Raw genomic sequence first — 19658 nt, forward strand, 5'->3', positions numbered from 1 at the left:
ATTTAAATTATCGGAATGAAACTCATTGTGATTTTAAGAACTTGAAAATTGACTTTTAACAACAAAATATAGAAAAATAAAAAATTTATGTAATAATTTATAATATTTTTTTAACTTTTTAATTAAAGAGTAAATTACAAATATATTCTTAAAATTTATTTAAAATACGAATTATTTCATATGATTTGAAAAATTAGAATACTCCATTGTTAGGATTTTTTTTTGACAAAATTAATTGAAAATTTTGAATTCGTAAATACTCTCTTATACAATGATAAAATTACATGAATTATTGGTTGAAATAATTTTTGTAACATAATTAAAAACTATTAATTAACTTGATAATTTATTAATAAAAAAGAGTCAGTTGTTATAAAATTAAAAATTTCAACAAGCAAGATATAACTTTTAAAATCACATAATGCAAATGGTGTTTTAAGTAAACTTTCTAATTTACCCTTAATTAAAATGTTTGGTTTTCAAACATGCCCTAAGCTTATTGATGGCACTAGCCTGATGGCCTCGTTTGGTATACTTGTTAAAATAGATTATAGGTTATAACTTAACAGATTATAAATTATGATTTTAATTAAAAACTGTTAATTTATTTGGTGTACCTGTTGAGTTATAAATTTAAGTTGCTGAGTAATGTTTGTTAAATAAGTTGTGAAGTAACTTTTTTAATTAACTTTTATTTTTTGTTATTTACTACTTGTCTACATTTTTCATAAATAATAATAATAATAATAATAATAATAATAATAATAATAATAATTTATAATCTATTTAGATCTTTTTCTATTTTTAAAAAGATAAAAAATAAAAAAATCTAAGAGTATAACTGTAAATTAACATATTTACAACAAAAGTTAATAATCAGAAATAAGGGATGGATAATTTCTCAAAATCAATTTTTTTAAGTTAAAATAAATTCTTAAAATTAGAAACGATTTAAAATAGGGCAAATTACAAACACCCCCTTGTGGTTTGGTGAAAATACAGATTCTCCTCGAGGTTTGAGAAATTATAAATTACCCCATGAGGGTCAAATTTTCATAACAAATTAGAAAAAATTAGGAAAAATCTGTATGAAAATAAAAACCTCAGGAAATAATTTATTATGAAAATATAAATCTCAAGAGACAGAAAAATATAAACCTCAAGAGACGGGAAAATATAAACCTCAAGAGAAAAAATGTAATTTCTCAAATTTAAAAAAAAATTTATGTTTTTACCAAATTTGTTTGTAATTTGTCCTTTAAAATAAGTTTAACCAATCGACCTATAATAATCTTTCAAAAGTTAGAATTATAAATTGACTCAAAAAAAGCGCAATGACAACCCCACGCCCACTCAAAACCCTCAAAACCCCCAAAACACAGTGAAGTCAGAACCCACAAAAATCACCAGAAATACTTTCACAAAACAAAATCGAAACAAAAACAAAGAAACAATCTATTATTTTTTAGTATTTTTATTTTTTTTCTCACAAGTTCACAAGATTTGCCATAAACAACCCTAAAACCTAGTCCTTGGATTCTGTGTAACAGCAGAGAGACGAAAATGAAAGCATCAGGAGACGATGGACCTCCGAACAGAGAGCTATACGCTCTGCTACACGTATCCACTGAAGCCTCCGACGAAGAAATCCGAAAGGCTTATCGCCAATGGGCCCAAATCTATCATCCTGACAAATACCAAGCTCCCGAGGCAATCCTCTCTCTATTCACACTATGTTTGAATTGAATTATTACAGTTTTTGAGTACAGTAATGTTGGTGGCCCACGGCTCGAATGACTTGAATGTGCCAAAACGGCTTCATTTTGGGATAAAATGACATCATTTTGATACATTTGAGTCATTTGGGCAAAAAATATTTTTCTTTTGAGTGTTACAATGTTTGAACTGCATTTTAGGATGATTATTTTGGGTAGTGTAGTATTGGGTGATTCATTGTGTAAATAGATGAGCAATGCTATATATATATAATTACATTTCTTAACCCATTTTTCTCACTCTTAGACACGAAGCAATGAGACCCACATTCATAAATGGATATGAGAGCCACTCACTTGTGTCTTGGAGTGAGAAAATGATGTAAGAAAATGGATTTTATATAGCAATTTTTTTATAGATGTGTTTGTTAAGTGTTTGGGTTTCGAGCTTTGTTTGGCTAGTGTTTTAGTTTAATCTACAATGTGCCAAAATGGCAATGCAAAAGGTAAATTTTGGTGCCGAAATGCCATAAAATTCTAGTGGTGCAAGTGGTATTTCTTTAATTTAGTCACCAAAAGTTGACAATAAATCTCATTTGTCGACCCATCATTAAAGAGGTAAAAGAGAAGACCTGTTGCTAAATTTGACATTTTGCCAAACTTGGTGCCAAATTTATTTAATTAAAGAAACAAATGAATTTTCAGTTGTGGTTTTTGTTATTTTTTTTTTTTTAAATACAAGAAAGGAAAACTGTTTGTAAATACTCTTCTAAGCACAATAGGCTTTCTAGTTGTTTCATTTTTATAGTCAAGCACATCAAATAATTTAATTTGCGAATGGGCTAATTCCAAAATTGCCCAATTCACTTTTTTTGGTTTTGAGGTTATGGGTTCGAATCCAAGGACAACCACTTTGTACAAATTATGCCAAAGATTTGGTTTGTACTCAATCTACTTTTCCTAGACCACCATCCAGTGGGGCATACAATTAGAAGTGGATTACTCGTGTAAAGAAGTTATGCTGTGGACTGAAGTTATTGTTAAGAGAAAATAAAGTATGGTTGTTAGTTTGATAAATAAAATAGGATAATATGTAAAACAGATAGGAGATTTCTAGAACGCCTCAAATTTGCATACATTTAGAGAAGAGCAATTGCAACTTACATAACTATCTTTCCATCAAAGCAATCCTCCTAAATTTATGAGAAATCAAGCAAGATGGTCCAACTTGTTATAAAAAATTCCAAATGAGGACAACATATGTTATTCAACCCCTTAAAGAAACCAACATGGATTTCACATGTCTATTAGCCCTACGGGATACTATCCATATTATTTGTTGTGTGCCGTGATGTGTCCATGAGAAATCTCCCATGATAGTATACACAATTTTGCTTTTCTTTGTTTGAAACACTGGCTTTTATTTTAGTGAATTATAGCTCAATCCCTTTTCAGAGAGAAATCTTTTCAAACAAAGTTAATGAAAGATGTTCCCAAAGAAATTGCTTCAAGTTCTTTTTTTATTTCTAGTTTGGTTTTTCACCAATTTTTTTTTTTTTTGTGCGTGTGTGAGAAGTCTTATTGTCATTATATTTACTATTGTTTGAAGTTTCTGTTGTGCTATGTCTTAATAGGATAAACAATGTAGATTTATAGGAATTAGTGTTATGTTGCATTTCTTTTATTATCTTTAAATTATATATTGATATATATAACATATAATAGATATATACAACTACATATTTTGTGTGTATTCTCCACATGTTGTGTCTTGTTGAAATTATCGTATTGGCATGTCTGTGTCCGTACGTCTTAACATCTGAATATAAGGACTTGCATGTCTTATCAGATATGTATTGCTAGTTTCTCAAAGTTCTTTTATGGCCAAAACTTTTACCTTGTGGTTTCATTTGATTCTTGAGTTTATTTTCTGATTTGAATTTAAAGTAAACAGCTAAATTTTTTATTACATGGATAATTTCCAGATGCAGGAAATTGCTACAGAAAACTTTCAACGGATATGTGAAGCCTATGAAATTTTATCTGATGAGAAAAAAAGGCTGATATATGACATTTATGGGATGGAAGGTTTGACTTCAGGTTTGGAACTTGGTCCTAAACTGAATAAAGCTGAGGAGATTAAGGAAGAACTAGAAAGATTACGTCGTAGGAAGGAACAAGAAAAGGTCTCAGCTCATGTCCAACCTTCTGGTTCAATTCTGGCTAATTTGTCTTTCCCGCAGTTTCTAAACGGTGGTGGCATCATGAGAGGGTATAGCTTATTTTATTTTCATTGCTTCTTTTTGTTTGATATATAATCTAGATAATCATAATGTTATGCATCATTGGTTGGTGATGGAATCATGACAGGGTACAGCTTATCATAATGTCCTTGCTCCTTTTCTCTGAAGTACAATTTAGATAATATTATGCATTGTTGGTAGCTATCTTCTTCATGACTAGGGAAATGGATTTTCCACATGGAATTAAAAGTGAACATTGTGCCACTGTACATGTATTTTATGGTGTAAGGAAAAAACTGAGAAATACTACATTCCCTTTAGATAATTACAAAAAATTTCTCTTTTTTTATTATTGAAAATGAGCTCCAAACTGAGAAGTTTTGCACCCTCGTAAGTGGTTCAATTTTTATTTTATGTTACATGGACACATCTAAATGTACCAAATATCTGTGTTGCACACTTGACACTTGGGTAGTGTCCAACATGTATAGCTGGATATTCACCTAACAAACATATTTGTAATTTGAGTTCATAAAATTTTGCATAGAACTCTCATATTACCCATGAATTGCTTTATGACACCTTTTTAACACTTTTATACTGTAGACAATAAAAGAAGTATATTAATAAATATAAATATAAATATATTTCTCCGTCCTTGTGTGCCCATGTCTTGAGACAAGGAATTAGATGAATCAGATACTTCAACACACACGTGCACTGGATACTCATAGCCCTGTCCAAGTAACATAGTTTTATTTTCATTGATTATTGAACAATTGCTCTGTGTGCGTGTGATACCATTAATACTTATTCATGTTAATTTGCTTCTAATATAATATGCTTGGGGAGCATCTAAGCTTTTCTTTGACTAACCAAACCAAAATAAGCCTCGGCTATATGAATATTTTTTTCGTCATTCCGCTATGTCAAGGGGAATATGCTCAGTTAGATTAAATAAATTGTACGAAAAGTGAACATTCATATTCGTATCTCATCAAAATTTCTTTTTTGCTTCATCTTGCTTGCTTCCGAATTGGTTTTGTCCCTTATTCTTTTTGAAACATAATGATGGTGGTGTTACTGCCATGCCTTAATTTGCTTGGACTTTAAAATACTCACGATCTGTATATCCTTGCATTTACCAAAGAATGTTAATACACTTTAAAATGCGTGAAGGTTCTTACAATGTTCTTTCCGATAATAATTAGTTACCATTGCATTCTTTTATCATTTTGAAGCATTACGATAAACTTCCTATCTAAATTGCATTGTCTTGGATGTCTTCTAAAGGAATGAGGTTCCATGCACGTAAAGATTGATTAATTTATAATTCTATTATTTCATCTTATTCAATTGTGTTCATCTACATAAATTTCAGAATGGCAATGTCAAGTGAAGTCCAGTCTGAAATATCCAAGCAGAATGCTATTGTTATTGGTGGAAATCTGGTAGTTAATGATAATTCTGGTGGTGGTGCTGCTACTGCTGTGCTTAGGCACCAGATGTCATCAGTTTCCTCCATAGAATTCATGGCATCTGCTGGTTTACGTGCATTGGTTGGTGTGCAAACATCTCGGTAGGAAAATTGCTTCTGTAAGTCAGTTTGCTATCCCAGCTTTCCTCCCATTTGACTAGCTTCACTCCACCTTTTGCTTGTGTCTTTGTTCAGCCACCTATCTCTGCACTCCACTGCAACAACAGGTGTTGCCGTTTCTTTACGAGATGGTTCGATTAATCTTTCCAATTCCTGGACTCGCCAACTCTCTGAGACATCGAGTGGAAATGTATGCTGTTTGGCCTTCTTTGTATCTTATTGGTTTTTGGCTTCTGTAGAACATAATGCGTAAACAATTTTAAAGCAGTAGTGGTATGGACACAGTCATGCAGGAAATTGCTGATAAACTAAAGAAGCTTTGAATTTTTATGTAATTAAATGCTATTTGGTCTCAGTTTTTCCTTAATTTATTCTGTATTCTAAGCCAAGGAAAATTATGTTTTAAAAAAAAAAAAAAAAAAAAAAGCTGGTAAAAGGATGACTTCTTAAAGTATGAAGGATTACCAATGAAAAAGAGAAACGTAAATATCATAGACCAGGCTTTCTTTTGCTAACAGAAGGCATGGAAACATTTGGGGTTTACATAAATCAGTTTCTATAGATGCTAAGATTTTTGCCTGTATTTGGACTTTTTTCGCTCCCTTTTTCCTCCTTCCAGATACAGCTTGCTTTAGGTCCAGAGTCATCTATAGCCGTTGGATGGCAGAAGAAAGAAGAGAAAATGTCTGCTGCTGGAGAGATTAAGGTAGATCTACTTTTCCTCTTTGAGTGAAAATTGTCTTTCAGGAAGGGTTGAATGTTTTTAATTGCGATTATCTTGTGGAAGGTGTAAGAAATAATGTATAGAGAAAGAGAGTCGTGTCAGACCGTTGGGGAAGACACTGTATGGGGTGTCATAACGTTGTAGAGGACACTGTATGGTGGTGTCAGACCGATGTAGAAGACAGTTTATGGGGTCATGTCGGACCGTTGTAGAAGACAGTTTATGGGGTCATGTCGGACCGTTGTAGAAGACAATGTTGTGACAGTTTACGGAGTCTTGCTGGACCCTTGTAGAAACTAACCGGAATCAATGTCGGGACAGTTTACAGAGTCTTGTCGGACCCTTGTAGAAACTAACCGGAATCTATGTCGGGACAGTTTACAGAGTCTTGTCGGACCCATAAAGGAGCTAACCGGAATCAATGTCGGGACAGTTTACAGAGTCTTGTCGGACCCATAAAAAATCGCATCCTCAAAAGGTGCGCTCAATTTTTCAAAAGGCGTGCCATCAAAAGGCGTGCCCAATCCATAAAAAGGCGTGCCATCAAAAGGCGTGCCCAATTCATCAAAAGGTGTGCCGGACATGATGGCGAGGCACGTGGGCGTCTTGGCTTGCGTGCCCGTTTTGTCGGCTGGCGTCGCGCGATGCGCGTGTCTGCCTTGGCTATATAACCAAGACGAAGGCAGAGGCTGAGGCAGAGAAAAAAAACTGAGAAAAACCTCTGAAAAATCCTTCGTGTTGCTGAGAAAGATAGTTCCGTTTGCTGAGAGAGAGTCTGTAATACTCTGTTGCCCAGAAAATAGTCTGTAACACTTTGTTGCCCAGAAAATGGCGTCATCGTCTTCCCGCGGGCTGCTCACCCTCTTTCCCGACCTCAACGAGTCCACAGGAGAGAGAACTGGGGCGGCGGCCAGTGAACCTCAACCAAACACCGCTGGGTATACTCCGTTGAACTTTCCGATGCGGTCTGTGGAGCAAAGAATGGCAGTGCTGTCGGATGTGGAGGCCAATCAGTATACTTTGAAGGTATGTGTGGAAAGCATGACGGCGGTCACAAACCTGTCGAACCGGCTGCAGAGTAGGACAAATGAGGTGCAGCATTTAAACTCCCAGCTGGCTCTGCTCCAACGCATGTATAAGGATGCGCGAGCAGAGATAAGTGTGCTAAAGGCGGAAAACAAGGAGCTGAAGCGGAAGGCCAGTTTTATGTTCCGATTTGGAGGGCCGCCATATGCTGCAGTGGAGGAGCAGGGAGTAGTGATCATGCCCAGTGGAGTGGGAAACACGGAGGCAACACCTGCAAGGGCCGCCCAAGACGGTGGCAAGAAGAAAAGACCGGCGGAATAGGCGAGAAGAAAAATCCCACTGTTCCGATTTGTGTTGGTTGTGTTTTGGTTTGTTTTGTGTTTTTTTATTTTTATTTTTTTTATTATTATTTTTTTTATGGTGTAAAATGCTGATCGGGGTTGATCCCCGGCATGAAGAAATGACAAGTTTGTAAAATGTTGTTTTTTTTTTTTTTTTTTTTTTTTTTTTTTTTTTTTTTTTTGGGAGTGTTTTGTTGAAAAAATAAAAATAAAATGAAAGAAAACAAGGGAGAAAGAAAATAGATAAAAAATATTTATAGATGGATTATATGAAAAACATCAGTGCGATTGTTTCAAAATAAAGTGGGGTATTTAAAAAAGAGGAAAAGTGACTTGGAAAAAATAAATAAAAATAAGTGATTTTTGAAATCAAATGGAGAAATGATGGATTGAAAATGGTTTGGGTCAAAAGTGGACACTGTTAGTGGGGAACATGAGTGCATTGATTATTTGATATAATAATAATAATAATAAAAATAAAAAGTTAGAACAGTTGGAGAGAATGAGTGGAGTATGGTAAGGGTTTCATCCAAAGCCAAAATTCCTGCAGCGAATCACTTCGCAAATCCTAGCATGAGCTTTTTCTCTTTCCAGGCTTATTCATGAATTTCCTGGTGATTTCAAGAGCCTCTGGTGGCATTGTGGCAGAGAACACCCCAACCTGGATTTTGGGTGGCAGCAACTGAGAACACCCCAACCTGGATTTTGGGTGGCAGCAATTGGAAAATATCATAGATCTGATTTTTAAAAATCTCGTGACAGCATTTCATCAGCTTCATCCAAGACAAACATTTTGATGTAAACAGGGCGAAGTGATTGTCTCCGCAACATGTCAAACACACGACCAGGAGTACCAACAACAACATGAACCCCACTGGAGAGAATGCGCTGATCTTCGCGCACACTAGTCCCTCCAACACAAGCATGAACCTTCACACTTTGCTGGGCAAGTTCAAGAGTGGGTGGAAGAACCAAGCTTGGCACTCAACCAAGCTATAATCTAGCTGCTGCAGAATTCCAGAGCAGAATGTTGCAGTGTTTCCAGTTCCAGACTGTCTCGTCATATGAGGTGAAGAATTCTTCTCCTCCACTATTTTTCTCCACACCTACCACCTCCACTAAACCTAACCCACTACACCACTACCACCTCACCTACTCCACTAAACCTAACCCACTACACCACTATTACACACTCACCCTCTTCTATATATAGGAATCATGAATCATTGTAACAGATATCAATATATCAATCAATAATAATACATACAATTTATTCTCTCTCTTTCTCTATACATTATTTCTTACAGAAGGACACATTTATATCCTGTGTTACACATAGATTTTTTATTGTTTTTCCACCCTTGTTGTAGATACCATAAAGCTTTTATGCACACTGACATACTTCAAATACTTCACGTTCAATGTACTGCAGTTTGGCACAAGTTCATTTGGAGCATCAGCTCATTATACTCATCACTTCTCTGCAAAGTCTCATGGGCTTATTGCAGGCAGTGTTGGAAGGTATGTTCAATTGTATTTATCCGGATATCAAGTTTTTGGACTTGGAAGCTTCTCTGAAATCCTGTATTTTGTAAGATACAATAATGGAGATTTGAATTAATTCGTTCGATTGTTTGTCTATTATTTTACTTAGGTTTTACTTAGATGATTCTTCGTTACAAGGTGTTATTTCTTTTCCTGGACTTTGTTGCTGGCATGATTGGATGCCTTTTGTAGCCTGTTAGAAAATTGACAACTAGACATTAAGAATGCAAATTAGCTTTGCTGATATTGATGTATGGCTGATCAAAGGCTGACTCCATGAATCTGTAACAGCTGAATAGCCCGGAATCAATAGACATAAATGATAAATGACCTAAATTATGTTGACTGTTGTTATGGTCCGCCACCACAACAATTTGCTGACAATTAGAGGTTGCTAATGTGTTTACTGATTCTTCTCAATTGGCAGCATAATTTTCCTTTTATTCTATATGCACAAGAAATGGGCAGATGTAATTTACCTTGTGTAGCTGATAAATCATTTTCTGACTTCTTTTACCACAAACCTGTATGAAAAGTCTATTTGGAGTTGCTTATCCCAAAAAAAAAAAGTCTATTTGGCATCCTGTAGTATGTCTCCAGCTTAGGCATGGGACTGTTTGTGTGAATATCAGTTACCTTGTCTACCTGATAAATCATTTATCAATTCTTTTACAACAAACCTGTATCAGTAATCTATTTGGCATCCTGTAGTCTGTCTTCAGCTTAGGCATGGGACTGTTTGTGTGACTCCACTCTGAGTTAATGTGGTGCTCTTAGTCAAACACATTCAATTAGCAAGTTTGATTTTTTATATTGGAAATATGTACACAAAGGTGGAGTTTATAGGGGGAGGTGCAAAAAAGTACCAACGATGATGGCCTTTAGTTAGAGTGGTTATCCTTGAGGGGCTTTACCTTTGTGATGCAAGATGATCCTCAATTAAATATTCCACTGAATTTACCATGCATTTCATTCAGAAAAAGTAAATTGTTATTAGTACAACTTTATGCTGATATATTTTTTTTTATTGAAATTCACTTTATATACTATTGTGCTGTCATCTGATAGTGAAAGAGCCCATCCTCATGGTATCTTCGATCTTTAAGTGTGAGCAACCTCAAGACTTGCTTGTTAAAAGACAACATAGCTTGCTACCAAATATTTTGACCAACTTTCGTAGTGTCTATATAACTATGCAATTATTCCTATGTGCAAGTTAGATTGTTCTCCTCTGACTTTATACATCACTTTTCAGCACTACTCTTGAGATTGAAGTTGGAGGTGGAAGGAAAATATCTCAGTTCAGCACTGTCCGCATGTTGTACTCAGTAGGAATTCAGGTACTTGCTGCAATGCAGACAAAAGATGACTTGTCTTTTCTCCATCGATACTTGTTTCTTCATATGCTCTTGTTTCTACTATGGTAAAAAACCATGGTCTTTAAATCAGAATGAGCAATATCAGCAAATGTGTCAAGTATGGAATACCAGAACAATTCTCAGGAAATTGTCTAAATGTTAATGCTTCTGTGTAAATTTTCAAGGAAATACTTACTAAAAACTGCCTTTAGCCCAAGAATGGCTAAAAATAGTAATTGGAACTGGAATTACTATCCACATATTTTGATGGCCTGTTTCACAGTTCAACATGTAAGTTGAGTCAGCTGCCCTGATTGCATTGTAATTTGTAACATTTGAATATTAAGGGTCAAAACTTAACCTGTTATAATGTGTCTGCTCAGTTTTGTTTGGGATTATTCTCACTTAATTGTGGAGAGTTTAAATCTTTCTATCACCAAGCTTTTTTTCTTTTATAATGTATGATTGAAACTAGTTGGGATTTGGTTAACGAGTTTATTGTTTCAACCTGTGCTTAAGGTTCTATTTTTTTATTTTTTTTTTGATAAGTCAAATATCATTGACAAAACACCAATAGGGGTTGAACAGTTGTACACTCGAAAGCCTGAGGTCAATGTACTATGCCAAAAGGGGGCAAACAGTGGTACAAGTTGCTACTGTACTGATGGGTGTCTATTCCTCAGCGAACCATGAATCTTTGTAACCATATTTGTTGATTATCACTAGGTTCCAAAGCACAATGGGGAAGTGGTGTGTCATACTCAATGGAATTGAACATACAGCATCGTAGTTGCGTTACATTTTTTTAATGATAGACTATGCTGACTTTGGTATGTAATCCACCAAAACCATAATGTGACGTCCATTACTTGAAGTTTCTGATAAGGGCTGTAGGGCATGCACTGTGGAAGAGTAAACTGATAATACTTAATTATTAGTCAACAAAATGGAAGATATATTTGTTGGCTTTTTTGCCTCTTGTCATCATTCATGTATTGCTTTTATTGTTGCATATTTTATGTTGAACGGGCTTGCGTATGCTGTTTTCCTTTAGGTTTTAATTGAAAATGGTTCTAAAATCTTCTTGTGCTGTTATGATGGTTGCAATCACTAATTCTGTGCAGCTTCATTGAAACTTGTATTTGATACGACATATTGTTCTGTGATTTTTTTTTTAGACAAACTTTCCATAGATTAGATATCCTCGAATTGTTATTATCTGGAGTTCATCTGGACTTATTCCATTTTATGTAGTGATTTTTCTTTATATATATATATATATTGTTTTGGTTGTATCTCACGTTCTTCCAATTATTGGTAGGGTATTTTTTGGAGATTTGAACTACATCGTGGGGGCCAAAAATTAATCGTTCCTGTAAGTGCAATCTCATGCTTTCACTTGTATTGGTCCCATAAATTTTGCTTATAACTAATTGAGCAACAATTTTCCATGTTTACTCGATCTGTTCTATATGGAAAAGGTTTGTGTGTTTTATATTTTTATTAATGGACCTTTACTGCTTAGTTTCGGATCTCATCATTGGAAAGTTCTCTCTCTTAATTTCTTTCTGTTTTGGCATCTGCCTTAGGTCAAATGTTATTTATGGTGTGCTCTTCTTCAAATAGAATCTTCACATTAACAATCTACTGAGAGTGATCATGATCTTGATCTGTGACACAAGAACACAATCAGAAGACTCTACATCTTTGGGACAACCAGAAAGGGAGAATAAATGGAAATTTGAGCCACTTGTGTGTTTTTGTGATTTGCTTGAATGGTGATCTCTAAGTAGTTGAACCAGTCCTTAGTTATTGCATCCATTTAATATTGTGATTTAGGCACATGCCTAATTTATGTTAGGTACATGCTGCCTATGTTTTGAGGGTTCGTGTCAGCGAATAATACATAACTATTTTATGTCAGAGAAAGAACTAAAGCTTTATAATGAAGTCAAGTCAATCGTGTTTTTATTTCAGAAGTACCAGCATCTCATATAAATTTGTGTACATGATTGTGATACTGTTAATTCATTCTATGCTTTTGCTTTGGGTTTTTGATATTGTTCATGTGCTACGGCATGCAGATACTGCTTTCCAGGCATTTGAATGCTGTGATTGCAACTGGAGCACTTGTTATTCCAGCATCAATTTACTTTCCACTCAAGGTTGTCAAGGAATGTCCAATTTTTGACTTATGTCCAATCTGTCTAGTTGTTAGTAATTTGGTGTTCTCATTCTTAATTCCTCTTTAATAACTTGCATATAAATAAATATTTTCTTGTTAATGCTTCTTGAGATGGCCTATGAAACACTCAATTAACTAGGTTCGGTAATTAAACACCATATACATCTTTAGGAAAAAATGAGAGTTGAAATGCAATCATGCAATTTCTAGCATATCACACAGGCAAAGTTTTTAAAGGCGAATGCGTATCTCGAGGCGTTTTACCCTTCATGAGGCGAGGCGTAAGTCTCAAGGCGTTGAGGCGTAAGCATTTTAAATTTCAAATTTTAATATTTAGTGAATAAATTAAATATTTTAAAATAGTAAAAAAAAAATATAAGCAATTAAATATAAAGTTGCAAATACTTTTTTCCTTAAGGTTTTGAACATTCTACTGCATAAAAGGAAGTTTTCCTTCACTAAAAGTGAAATTGATATTCTTGACTTTAGTGATTGAGCTTCACTTGACCATTAACTGTGTTCTTTTCTTATTGATCATTTACTTAATTTTTCTTGTAGAATATAATTGCAAAAAGGGTTTCTTTCTGTTTTTTTTTTTTATGTTTAAACAATCTAATAAACTAAGTTCAACAAAAGCCCAAGGCAAGCTCTACATGTGCGTACTCCTCACATGTTTATGCGCAAAAAGCGTACAAAACGCACTTTAGGCGCATGTCTCAAGCTGTGATGCGCAAGCCTTTGAGAATTAATGCCTAAAAATCAAAGTCTTGATGCGTTTTACCTTAGCTTCGAGGCAAGGCGAGCATCGAGGCGAGTCTCAGGAAAGCCTTTTAAAACTTTGCACACAGGTCAGAATGAGTAAAGACTTCCAAAATGTTTTCCAATGTGCATGTCTGAAGGCAGAAATACAGTTGGCTGTAGTAAAGCATAAAAGGATTGAGAGCATTGCGTAAAATTATTTTTTACAAACAAGTAGAGAATGAGTTGTGTGCCTATATGACTTTCGTGTCTATATGCTGATATGTATAAGCATCTTTGCTTGTACCATTTGCTGATGAGATTTGACAATAAGGGCTGGTTGTTATTCTTTTCTGAGCTCTTTAAATGCTGCTTTGGGATCTATATGGTTAAGCAATACTCACTTGAGAATGAGTTGTTAATGGCTTTTAAATTTTTATGCCTTCTTTGACTAGAAAATTCCATATTTTTCTATTGAATTTTAATCCTTTTGGTATGTTCACAGACATTCATTGTAAAACCTTATTCCCTTAAATGGGAAAAGCATGAAGTGTTGGATAATATGAAGAGGACTGCAGCTCAGGTATGTAATACCCCATGTCTAAGATAGTCCTGGTTTTCCTATTTTTTTCTCTTAGAAGGAACTTCATGATCACTGAAATTAGAGTTAACGGGAAGGAAAGTAAATCAAATAAGAAGATAAGGGATGAGAGGTGGTTCCATGATTCAGCGGGTAAAGGAGATCACTATGAAGAATAAAAGGCATCTCCCAAGTGGTACCATTTGGGAATGATCCGTATCAATTAGTACGAAATCCTACAGCAAGAAGGAAGCAATGCATGATAAGGAATGTAGTAGAAGAGAAATGTTCTTTGAAAGTGGCCCACCATCCCCCATTTGGGAACTCTTTTCTATCCTTGCCCCTTGCAGGCTAGAGCCATGGAACTGAAGGCAGATTCTTTAGTTGCTTATGACTTGGTCCTAACCAAGCAAAGGAAATCTGAATATGGATGAAGAAGCAAGGCCTCGTTTAGATTGACTGTTGGCAGATCGAGATTAAAAGCCAGTAGCAACAAAGTGCTTTCATTATGTAATACCCCATGTCCAAGATAGTTTGGTGTGCTTGCTGTTTTCCTTGATAAAAAATGATATACCAATAATCAAGGCGGCATACCCCCTGATACTGGCCAAAACCAGCAAACAGAGGCTAACAGGGACAAGGAAAAAAGAACGTAACAGATCATGACACAACACAAAGATCCAGCAGAAACATAGAAAAATCTGGACACCAAACACTAGGTGGGATTGTCCTGGCCTGGTCTTGGTGACCTCTCATTGTGGCTAACAACCAGGGCTTGAGGGTTGTTCTCAACATCTTTGACTCCATTGGACTTCAACCTTATATTTCTAGTGATATTATTTTGAATTGAATCTCTGTCCTAATAGCTGTTGCTGAACATTCTGCGATTTGTTGCACCCATATTCAGGAGGCACATGGGGCCCAGGAGGGGCAAACTTTTTATGTATTTCCCTGTTTTGTGTAGGTTAGGGAGGCAAGGGCTGCAGCTGAGAAAGCTCAGCAGTTGTTACAAAATGTGGCCAATAGGAAAAAGAGCAGGCAACTAGAAACGGGTGGACTGGTAATTGCAAAAGCAGTTTATGGAAGTCAAAATGCTTTGAAGAAAAAAGATGAAGTGGGAGAAACAAAAGATGAATTAGCTTCACAAGTCATAGATGTCACTTTACCTCTAAATTTCCTGGTCAATGATTCTGGGCAGCTTAAGGTACTTCTCTTTCATATTTGAAATTTTGATTATCTTCTGTGTATAGTTTATGTGCCGAGGATTTAATACATTTCCAAATTTAGTACCATTGATATTAAAATTAAAATGTTCTAATTAACGAAAAGTGCAGTACTTTAAATGCAAGATTTGATATTTTTTTGTCAATTTTTTACAGTGCATACTCTAAAGGCCATTTATTGATATAGTTAGTCACATGATGGAATATTGTTATTGGAGACTTGCAAACTGGACAAGAAACAGCTGTGGAATAAGTCTACCAGAAATATTTTTGTATGTCATATCTGGGAGAAGATGCTAGAAATTAAGAAAGCAAACTTTCTAGCCTTTCTTTTGGTTCTCTGTAATGGTTGCTAGCCTGCTATAGAGAGATCAACCACTCAAAATGGATTCCCATAGTACTAGCCCTACAGATATCATTTTAGATTTAGGGAATACAACAGCATAATAGTGAGGAATCGTTGATCTATTGTTGTACTCATTGTTTGGCTTGCTAGTTCTCCACATGTGGTGATGTTTACAATTGAATGAAAAAAAGATTATGAACTGTTTAAATGTTGGCTTGCAATCTAAGCCAAATATCTGCACAAAATTTGTTCAACTTCCTGAAAAAGGAAAAGAAAAGAAAAAATACAATGAAATAAATTTGCTTGCATGTACCGTAACTGATCTCTTGATTAATAATCCAACTTGAGATTGGCTGCTCCGCTTTGCCTTACGTGGTGTTTGTGGAATGAGAAGGACTAGGAAGTCTTTTGAAGATTTGGAGAATTATGTTTTGTGTTTGAAAGGGACAGTGCTTGTCTCCTTATATTTTTGGTTTAGGGAGACAATTCCTTTTTCCCTAAGCCATTATTTAAATATAATTTTTTTAATTAATTAATTATTTTTTATTTTATTTTATTTTTTTTGTATTTGTCGTGTGTGTAGGTTACTGTGAAGTGAAGTCCCACATTGCCTGAGAACTAAAATAATGTTAAGCACATAAGCGTAAGGGCACCCTCACCTCAATGGCTAGCTTTTGGGGTTGAGTTCTACCTAAGACCGTGTAATAGTTACACCCCCCTTGTTGCCGATTTATTTACTAAAATTATTCAGTAGTCCCAGAGTACCAACTTTGCGCACTGATCAATAAGAGCACTAGTCACGGGATGGGTGGAGATGACCTAACTCACCTTGGTTGGTTGGCTGGGAGACAAGGATAGCCCCATCCATCTGTGTGATCCAATTGGTTGGGAGCACCAAGTGCACATATCACGGCGGTGTTGACTATTGAATTATTTTCCCTTTCTCTAATAAAATTTGACTTGTCAAATTTTTTTTTTTCCAACTTTTGATTCCTCATTAGCTTGTTGCTTAGCCTTTGATTTTTCAATATATTCAGGATAAGTTTTTAAGTAACTTATTTTACGCTCCATGAATACAATATATACATATTCTAGAGATCTGTTGGAAATTTCTATAATCTTCAACTCGCACTATTTTTGTGCAGCTCCATGAGGGTGTGAAGAAGTCAGGTATTATGGGCTTCTGTGATCCTTGTCCTGGAGAACCTAAGCAGTTGCGTGTGGAATACACTTGTCATGGAGAGATATATGATGTACAACAATTACTTCTCTCTCTCTCTCTCTCTCTCTCTGTGTGTCTCTACAAATGTATGTTGATTGATGACTAACGCATGCTTGGTTGAATCTTAAACAGGTGGTGGTTGATGATTATGAAGAATTGTTAATACCCCAGGCAGCGCACAAAATCTGAATTCCATACAAGATTCTGAACATAGAACTTTGATTGCCTCGTTCAATTTTGCATGTTTCACCATGCCTCTTGAGGTATCCTTAATTAAATCATCCCCTTCCCCGTTTTCCCTTTTTGATAATTTGATTTTTGTGTTATATGTTGTCCGAAATTGTAGAAAAAAAATGAAGGCATTGAGAGAACTAATTATTGATTTTGACAGTGTGGGTACTTGTATCAAGCCCAATATGTAGCAAGCCCTACAGGTGCCACATCACCAAAACCCCACCCACGTGGCAGACCAATAAGGCACCACATGGCATGTCATATATTTGATACATGGCGAGTCCTACGGGCGCCATGTGCTAAGGTACTACGCAAAACCAAGACTATATGCTTAGCCTAAGTAGGAGCATACATATAAGCCCAAATATATCTAAATATGAAGAGCCCTGCAACAAGAAGCACCATAGCCTCAGAGGGCCACGGTCCTTCATACCTTGCTCTAAGACCAAACAACAATACAATCAGCCCCCGGTTTATTTGGACTTGGATTGATAAACACTGGCTCTCCTAAATATTAAGATAGGCCTGCGGCTCATTCTCCTATTTGGTAGCCTAGAAGCGAGCCCTCTCCTAAACATTGAGATAAGCCCATTCTCTTATTTGGTTGCGTGGAAGCAAGCCCCTGGCTCTCCTAAACACTAAGATGGGCCCTGACCCATTCACTTACTTGGATGCCTAGGTTGGGAGCAGGACCGAGGCACTACTGCTCGGGATCATCAGAGGATACTGGACTGGCGGCTGAGGTCATGGGATTGTCGAGATGGTTGTCTTCTTGCTGAGACAACTCCATCTTGACCAAGCTTGGGGAAGAGCCAACAATGACCTTACATTCATGTCATCCAATACATATACGAAATGTTACTTTCCGTCTGCCATGAAACGTTGCTCTCTGCCTGCCGTTAACCCACGGACGACAGAAGGGCTTATATCACTTTTGGCGGAGTTGAGGAGAACGAGCTACCTTTCCAACAGTTTGCTTGGGCGCCAATACTCCTATTGCCTATATAATGTATCGTTTATGCAGCGAGACACAACAACAATACAACCAAGTCTCATGTTTAAACACCCTTTATCACACTCTACATTAGTGTTCAAGGTCTATCACTGCCAACTCCTCCCTTTCCAAGCTTGCCTTGACCTCTTCCTCTCAACCTCCGGTGATCTCAGGCCATTGAAGTGCCTGCCATCTTCCTGGACTACCTCTAACCACCTCTCACCCACATTATACTCTGCTGGGGAAGAGTGGTGCTCACTTCACATGGCACCCAAAAAGAACATTGGAACAGGAGCAGTGACATCCCAAGGTGGCGATAGGGAGACCCTGGCGGAGACCTCAGAACACAACTCCGGCGGTTCTCCAGAAGAACAATCCTCTTAACCAGCCATAGCGAATCAGTTACATATATTAACTGAGAGCATCACCTCTCTTCAACAGAACTAGCAACTCTTAATGGATGCCCTACTAGCCTTACAAAGGGCACCTACACTTCCATCATCATCTAACCCCCTTTCATTATCACAAAATGGCGCTTCGCCATTAGCCCAGAACGGTTCAGAAGCCAACCCCGCTCCACAAAACAACTTGCAAACCCAAGTGGGAGGACAAATAGTCGCTCCGCTCCCTCCATTAGCTCCCAGCCAAATTCCTCCACCACAAGTTGGATCCATTAGCGGAGCTCCCACCACAGTGGCTTTGACTGGCTCTCCAGCTCTTCTGCTGGATTAACCCCCTTCCCAACCATCAACACTGGATGTAGTAAAAGAGCACATATACAGCCTACTCCAGACGAACAAAGGTCACATCCCTGCCTCTCCAGAATTGGACCTTCGTCCCCCTTACCCTATCCACATTGCAAGTCTTCCATATTCAGTAGGATATATAGTACCTAAGTTTGTCCGTTTCGAAGAACGAAAAGGGAATGCCAAGGAGCATGTTTCACGTTTTCTTGACGCTCTTGGAGCTCACCGAGAGGACCAAAACCTTCACGTGAGAGAATTCTCCAAATCCCTCATAGATCGAGCATTCTCATGGTACGCCAATCTCGCCGCTGGCTCTATCTTTTCATAGGAGGACTTGATAAAAAAGTTTTATATCAAGTTCTTCTACGTTGAAGAAAGGTTAACCGCCCTTCATCTTATGAGGGAAACACAACGACTTGGGGAGGACATCCTTGTTTACGTCTGCTGCTTCAGGGAAAAAGCGGTGGACATTCAAGACCCGATGGAAGAACACCAACTGGTGTCATTGTGCATTGAATGGATGCTCACGACTTAGGGCTATTTTGGGAAGATGGTTATAATCAACTTTTTGGTTAAAAACTGATTATAATCAGCTTTTTGTAAGAGAGGGAAGTGGGTTATAATCTGGGAAGTGGATTATAACCCACTTCCCAAAAGACCCCTTATAAACTCCAGTTGGTTAACCACCACTTCCCAGACTTTTCCGTTCTATGTGTTGTGGCCCGAAACATAAGTGAAACAGTAAGATCAGGGGCACGAATGACAGCATCACAACCCCACTTATGGTGGCCAACGGCTCCTCAACGTTCTTCATGGAGGCCTAACCGATGCAACCACGTTG

At 36.7% G+C, this 19658-nt stretch overlaps 1 protein-coding gene across 5 annotated transcripts in view; it reads left to right on the plus strand.

Moving 5' to 3' along the window:
- The first annotated feature begins 1286 nt into the window (after positions 1-1286).
- Positions 1287-19658, plus strand: part of LOC114293291 (chaperone protein dnaJ 13) — a 32805-nt gene continuing 14433 nt past the window's right edge. Inside the window, exons 1-14 of one of the 5 annotated variants that reach the window (XM_082902332.1) lie at positions 1318-1710; positions 3701-3987; positions 5340-5537; positions 5631-5745; positions 6175-6261; positions 9079-9167; positions 10447-10531; positions 11871-11924; positions 12634-12714; positions 13978-14055; positions 15017-15256; positions 16767-16874; positions 16976-17106; positions 17235-17381. In XM_082902332.1, coding sequence (XP_082758458.1) covers positions 1564-1710; positions 3701-3987; positions 5340-5537; positions 5631-5745; positions 6175-6261; positions 9079-9167; positions 10447-10531; positions 11871-11924; positions 12634-12714; positions 13978-14055; positions 15017-15256; positions 16767-16874; positions 16976-17032 — 1626 coding nt within the window. In that variant the 5' untranslated portion in view covers positions 1318-1563 and the 3' untranslated portion in view covers positions 17033-17106; positions 17235-17381. Of the gene's footprint in view, positions 1711-3700; positions 3988-5339; positions 5538-5630; positions 5746-6174; positions 6262-9078; positions 9168-10446; positions 10532-11870; positions 11925-12633; positions 12715-13977; positions 14056-15016; positions 15257-15431; positions 15822-16204; positions 16265-16766; positions 16875-16975; positions 17107-17234; positions 17382-19658 lie in introns of those variants that run through there. The other 4 variants (XM_082902333.1, XM_028237327.2, XM_082902335.1 and 1 more) reach the window with 4 other exon arrangements.

This window comes from Camellia sinensis, chromosome 13 (assembly GCF_055761805.1).
Source record: "Camellia sinensis isolate YWXY chromosome 13, ASM5576180v1, whole genome shotgun sequence".
Taxonomy (NCBI): domain Eukaryota; kingdom Viridiplantae; phylum Streptophyta; class Magnoliopsida; order Ericales; family Theaceae; genus Camellia; species Camellia sinensis.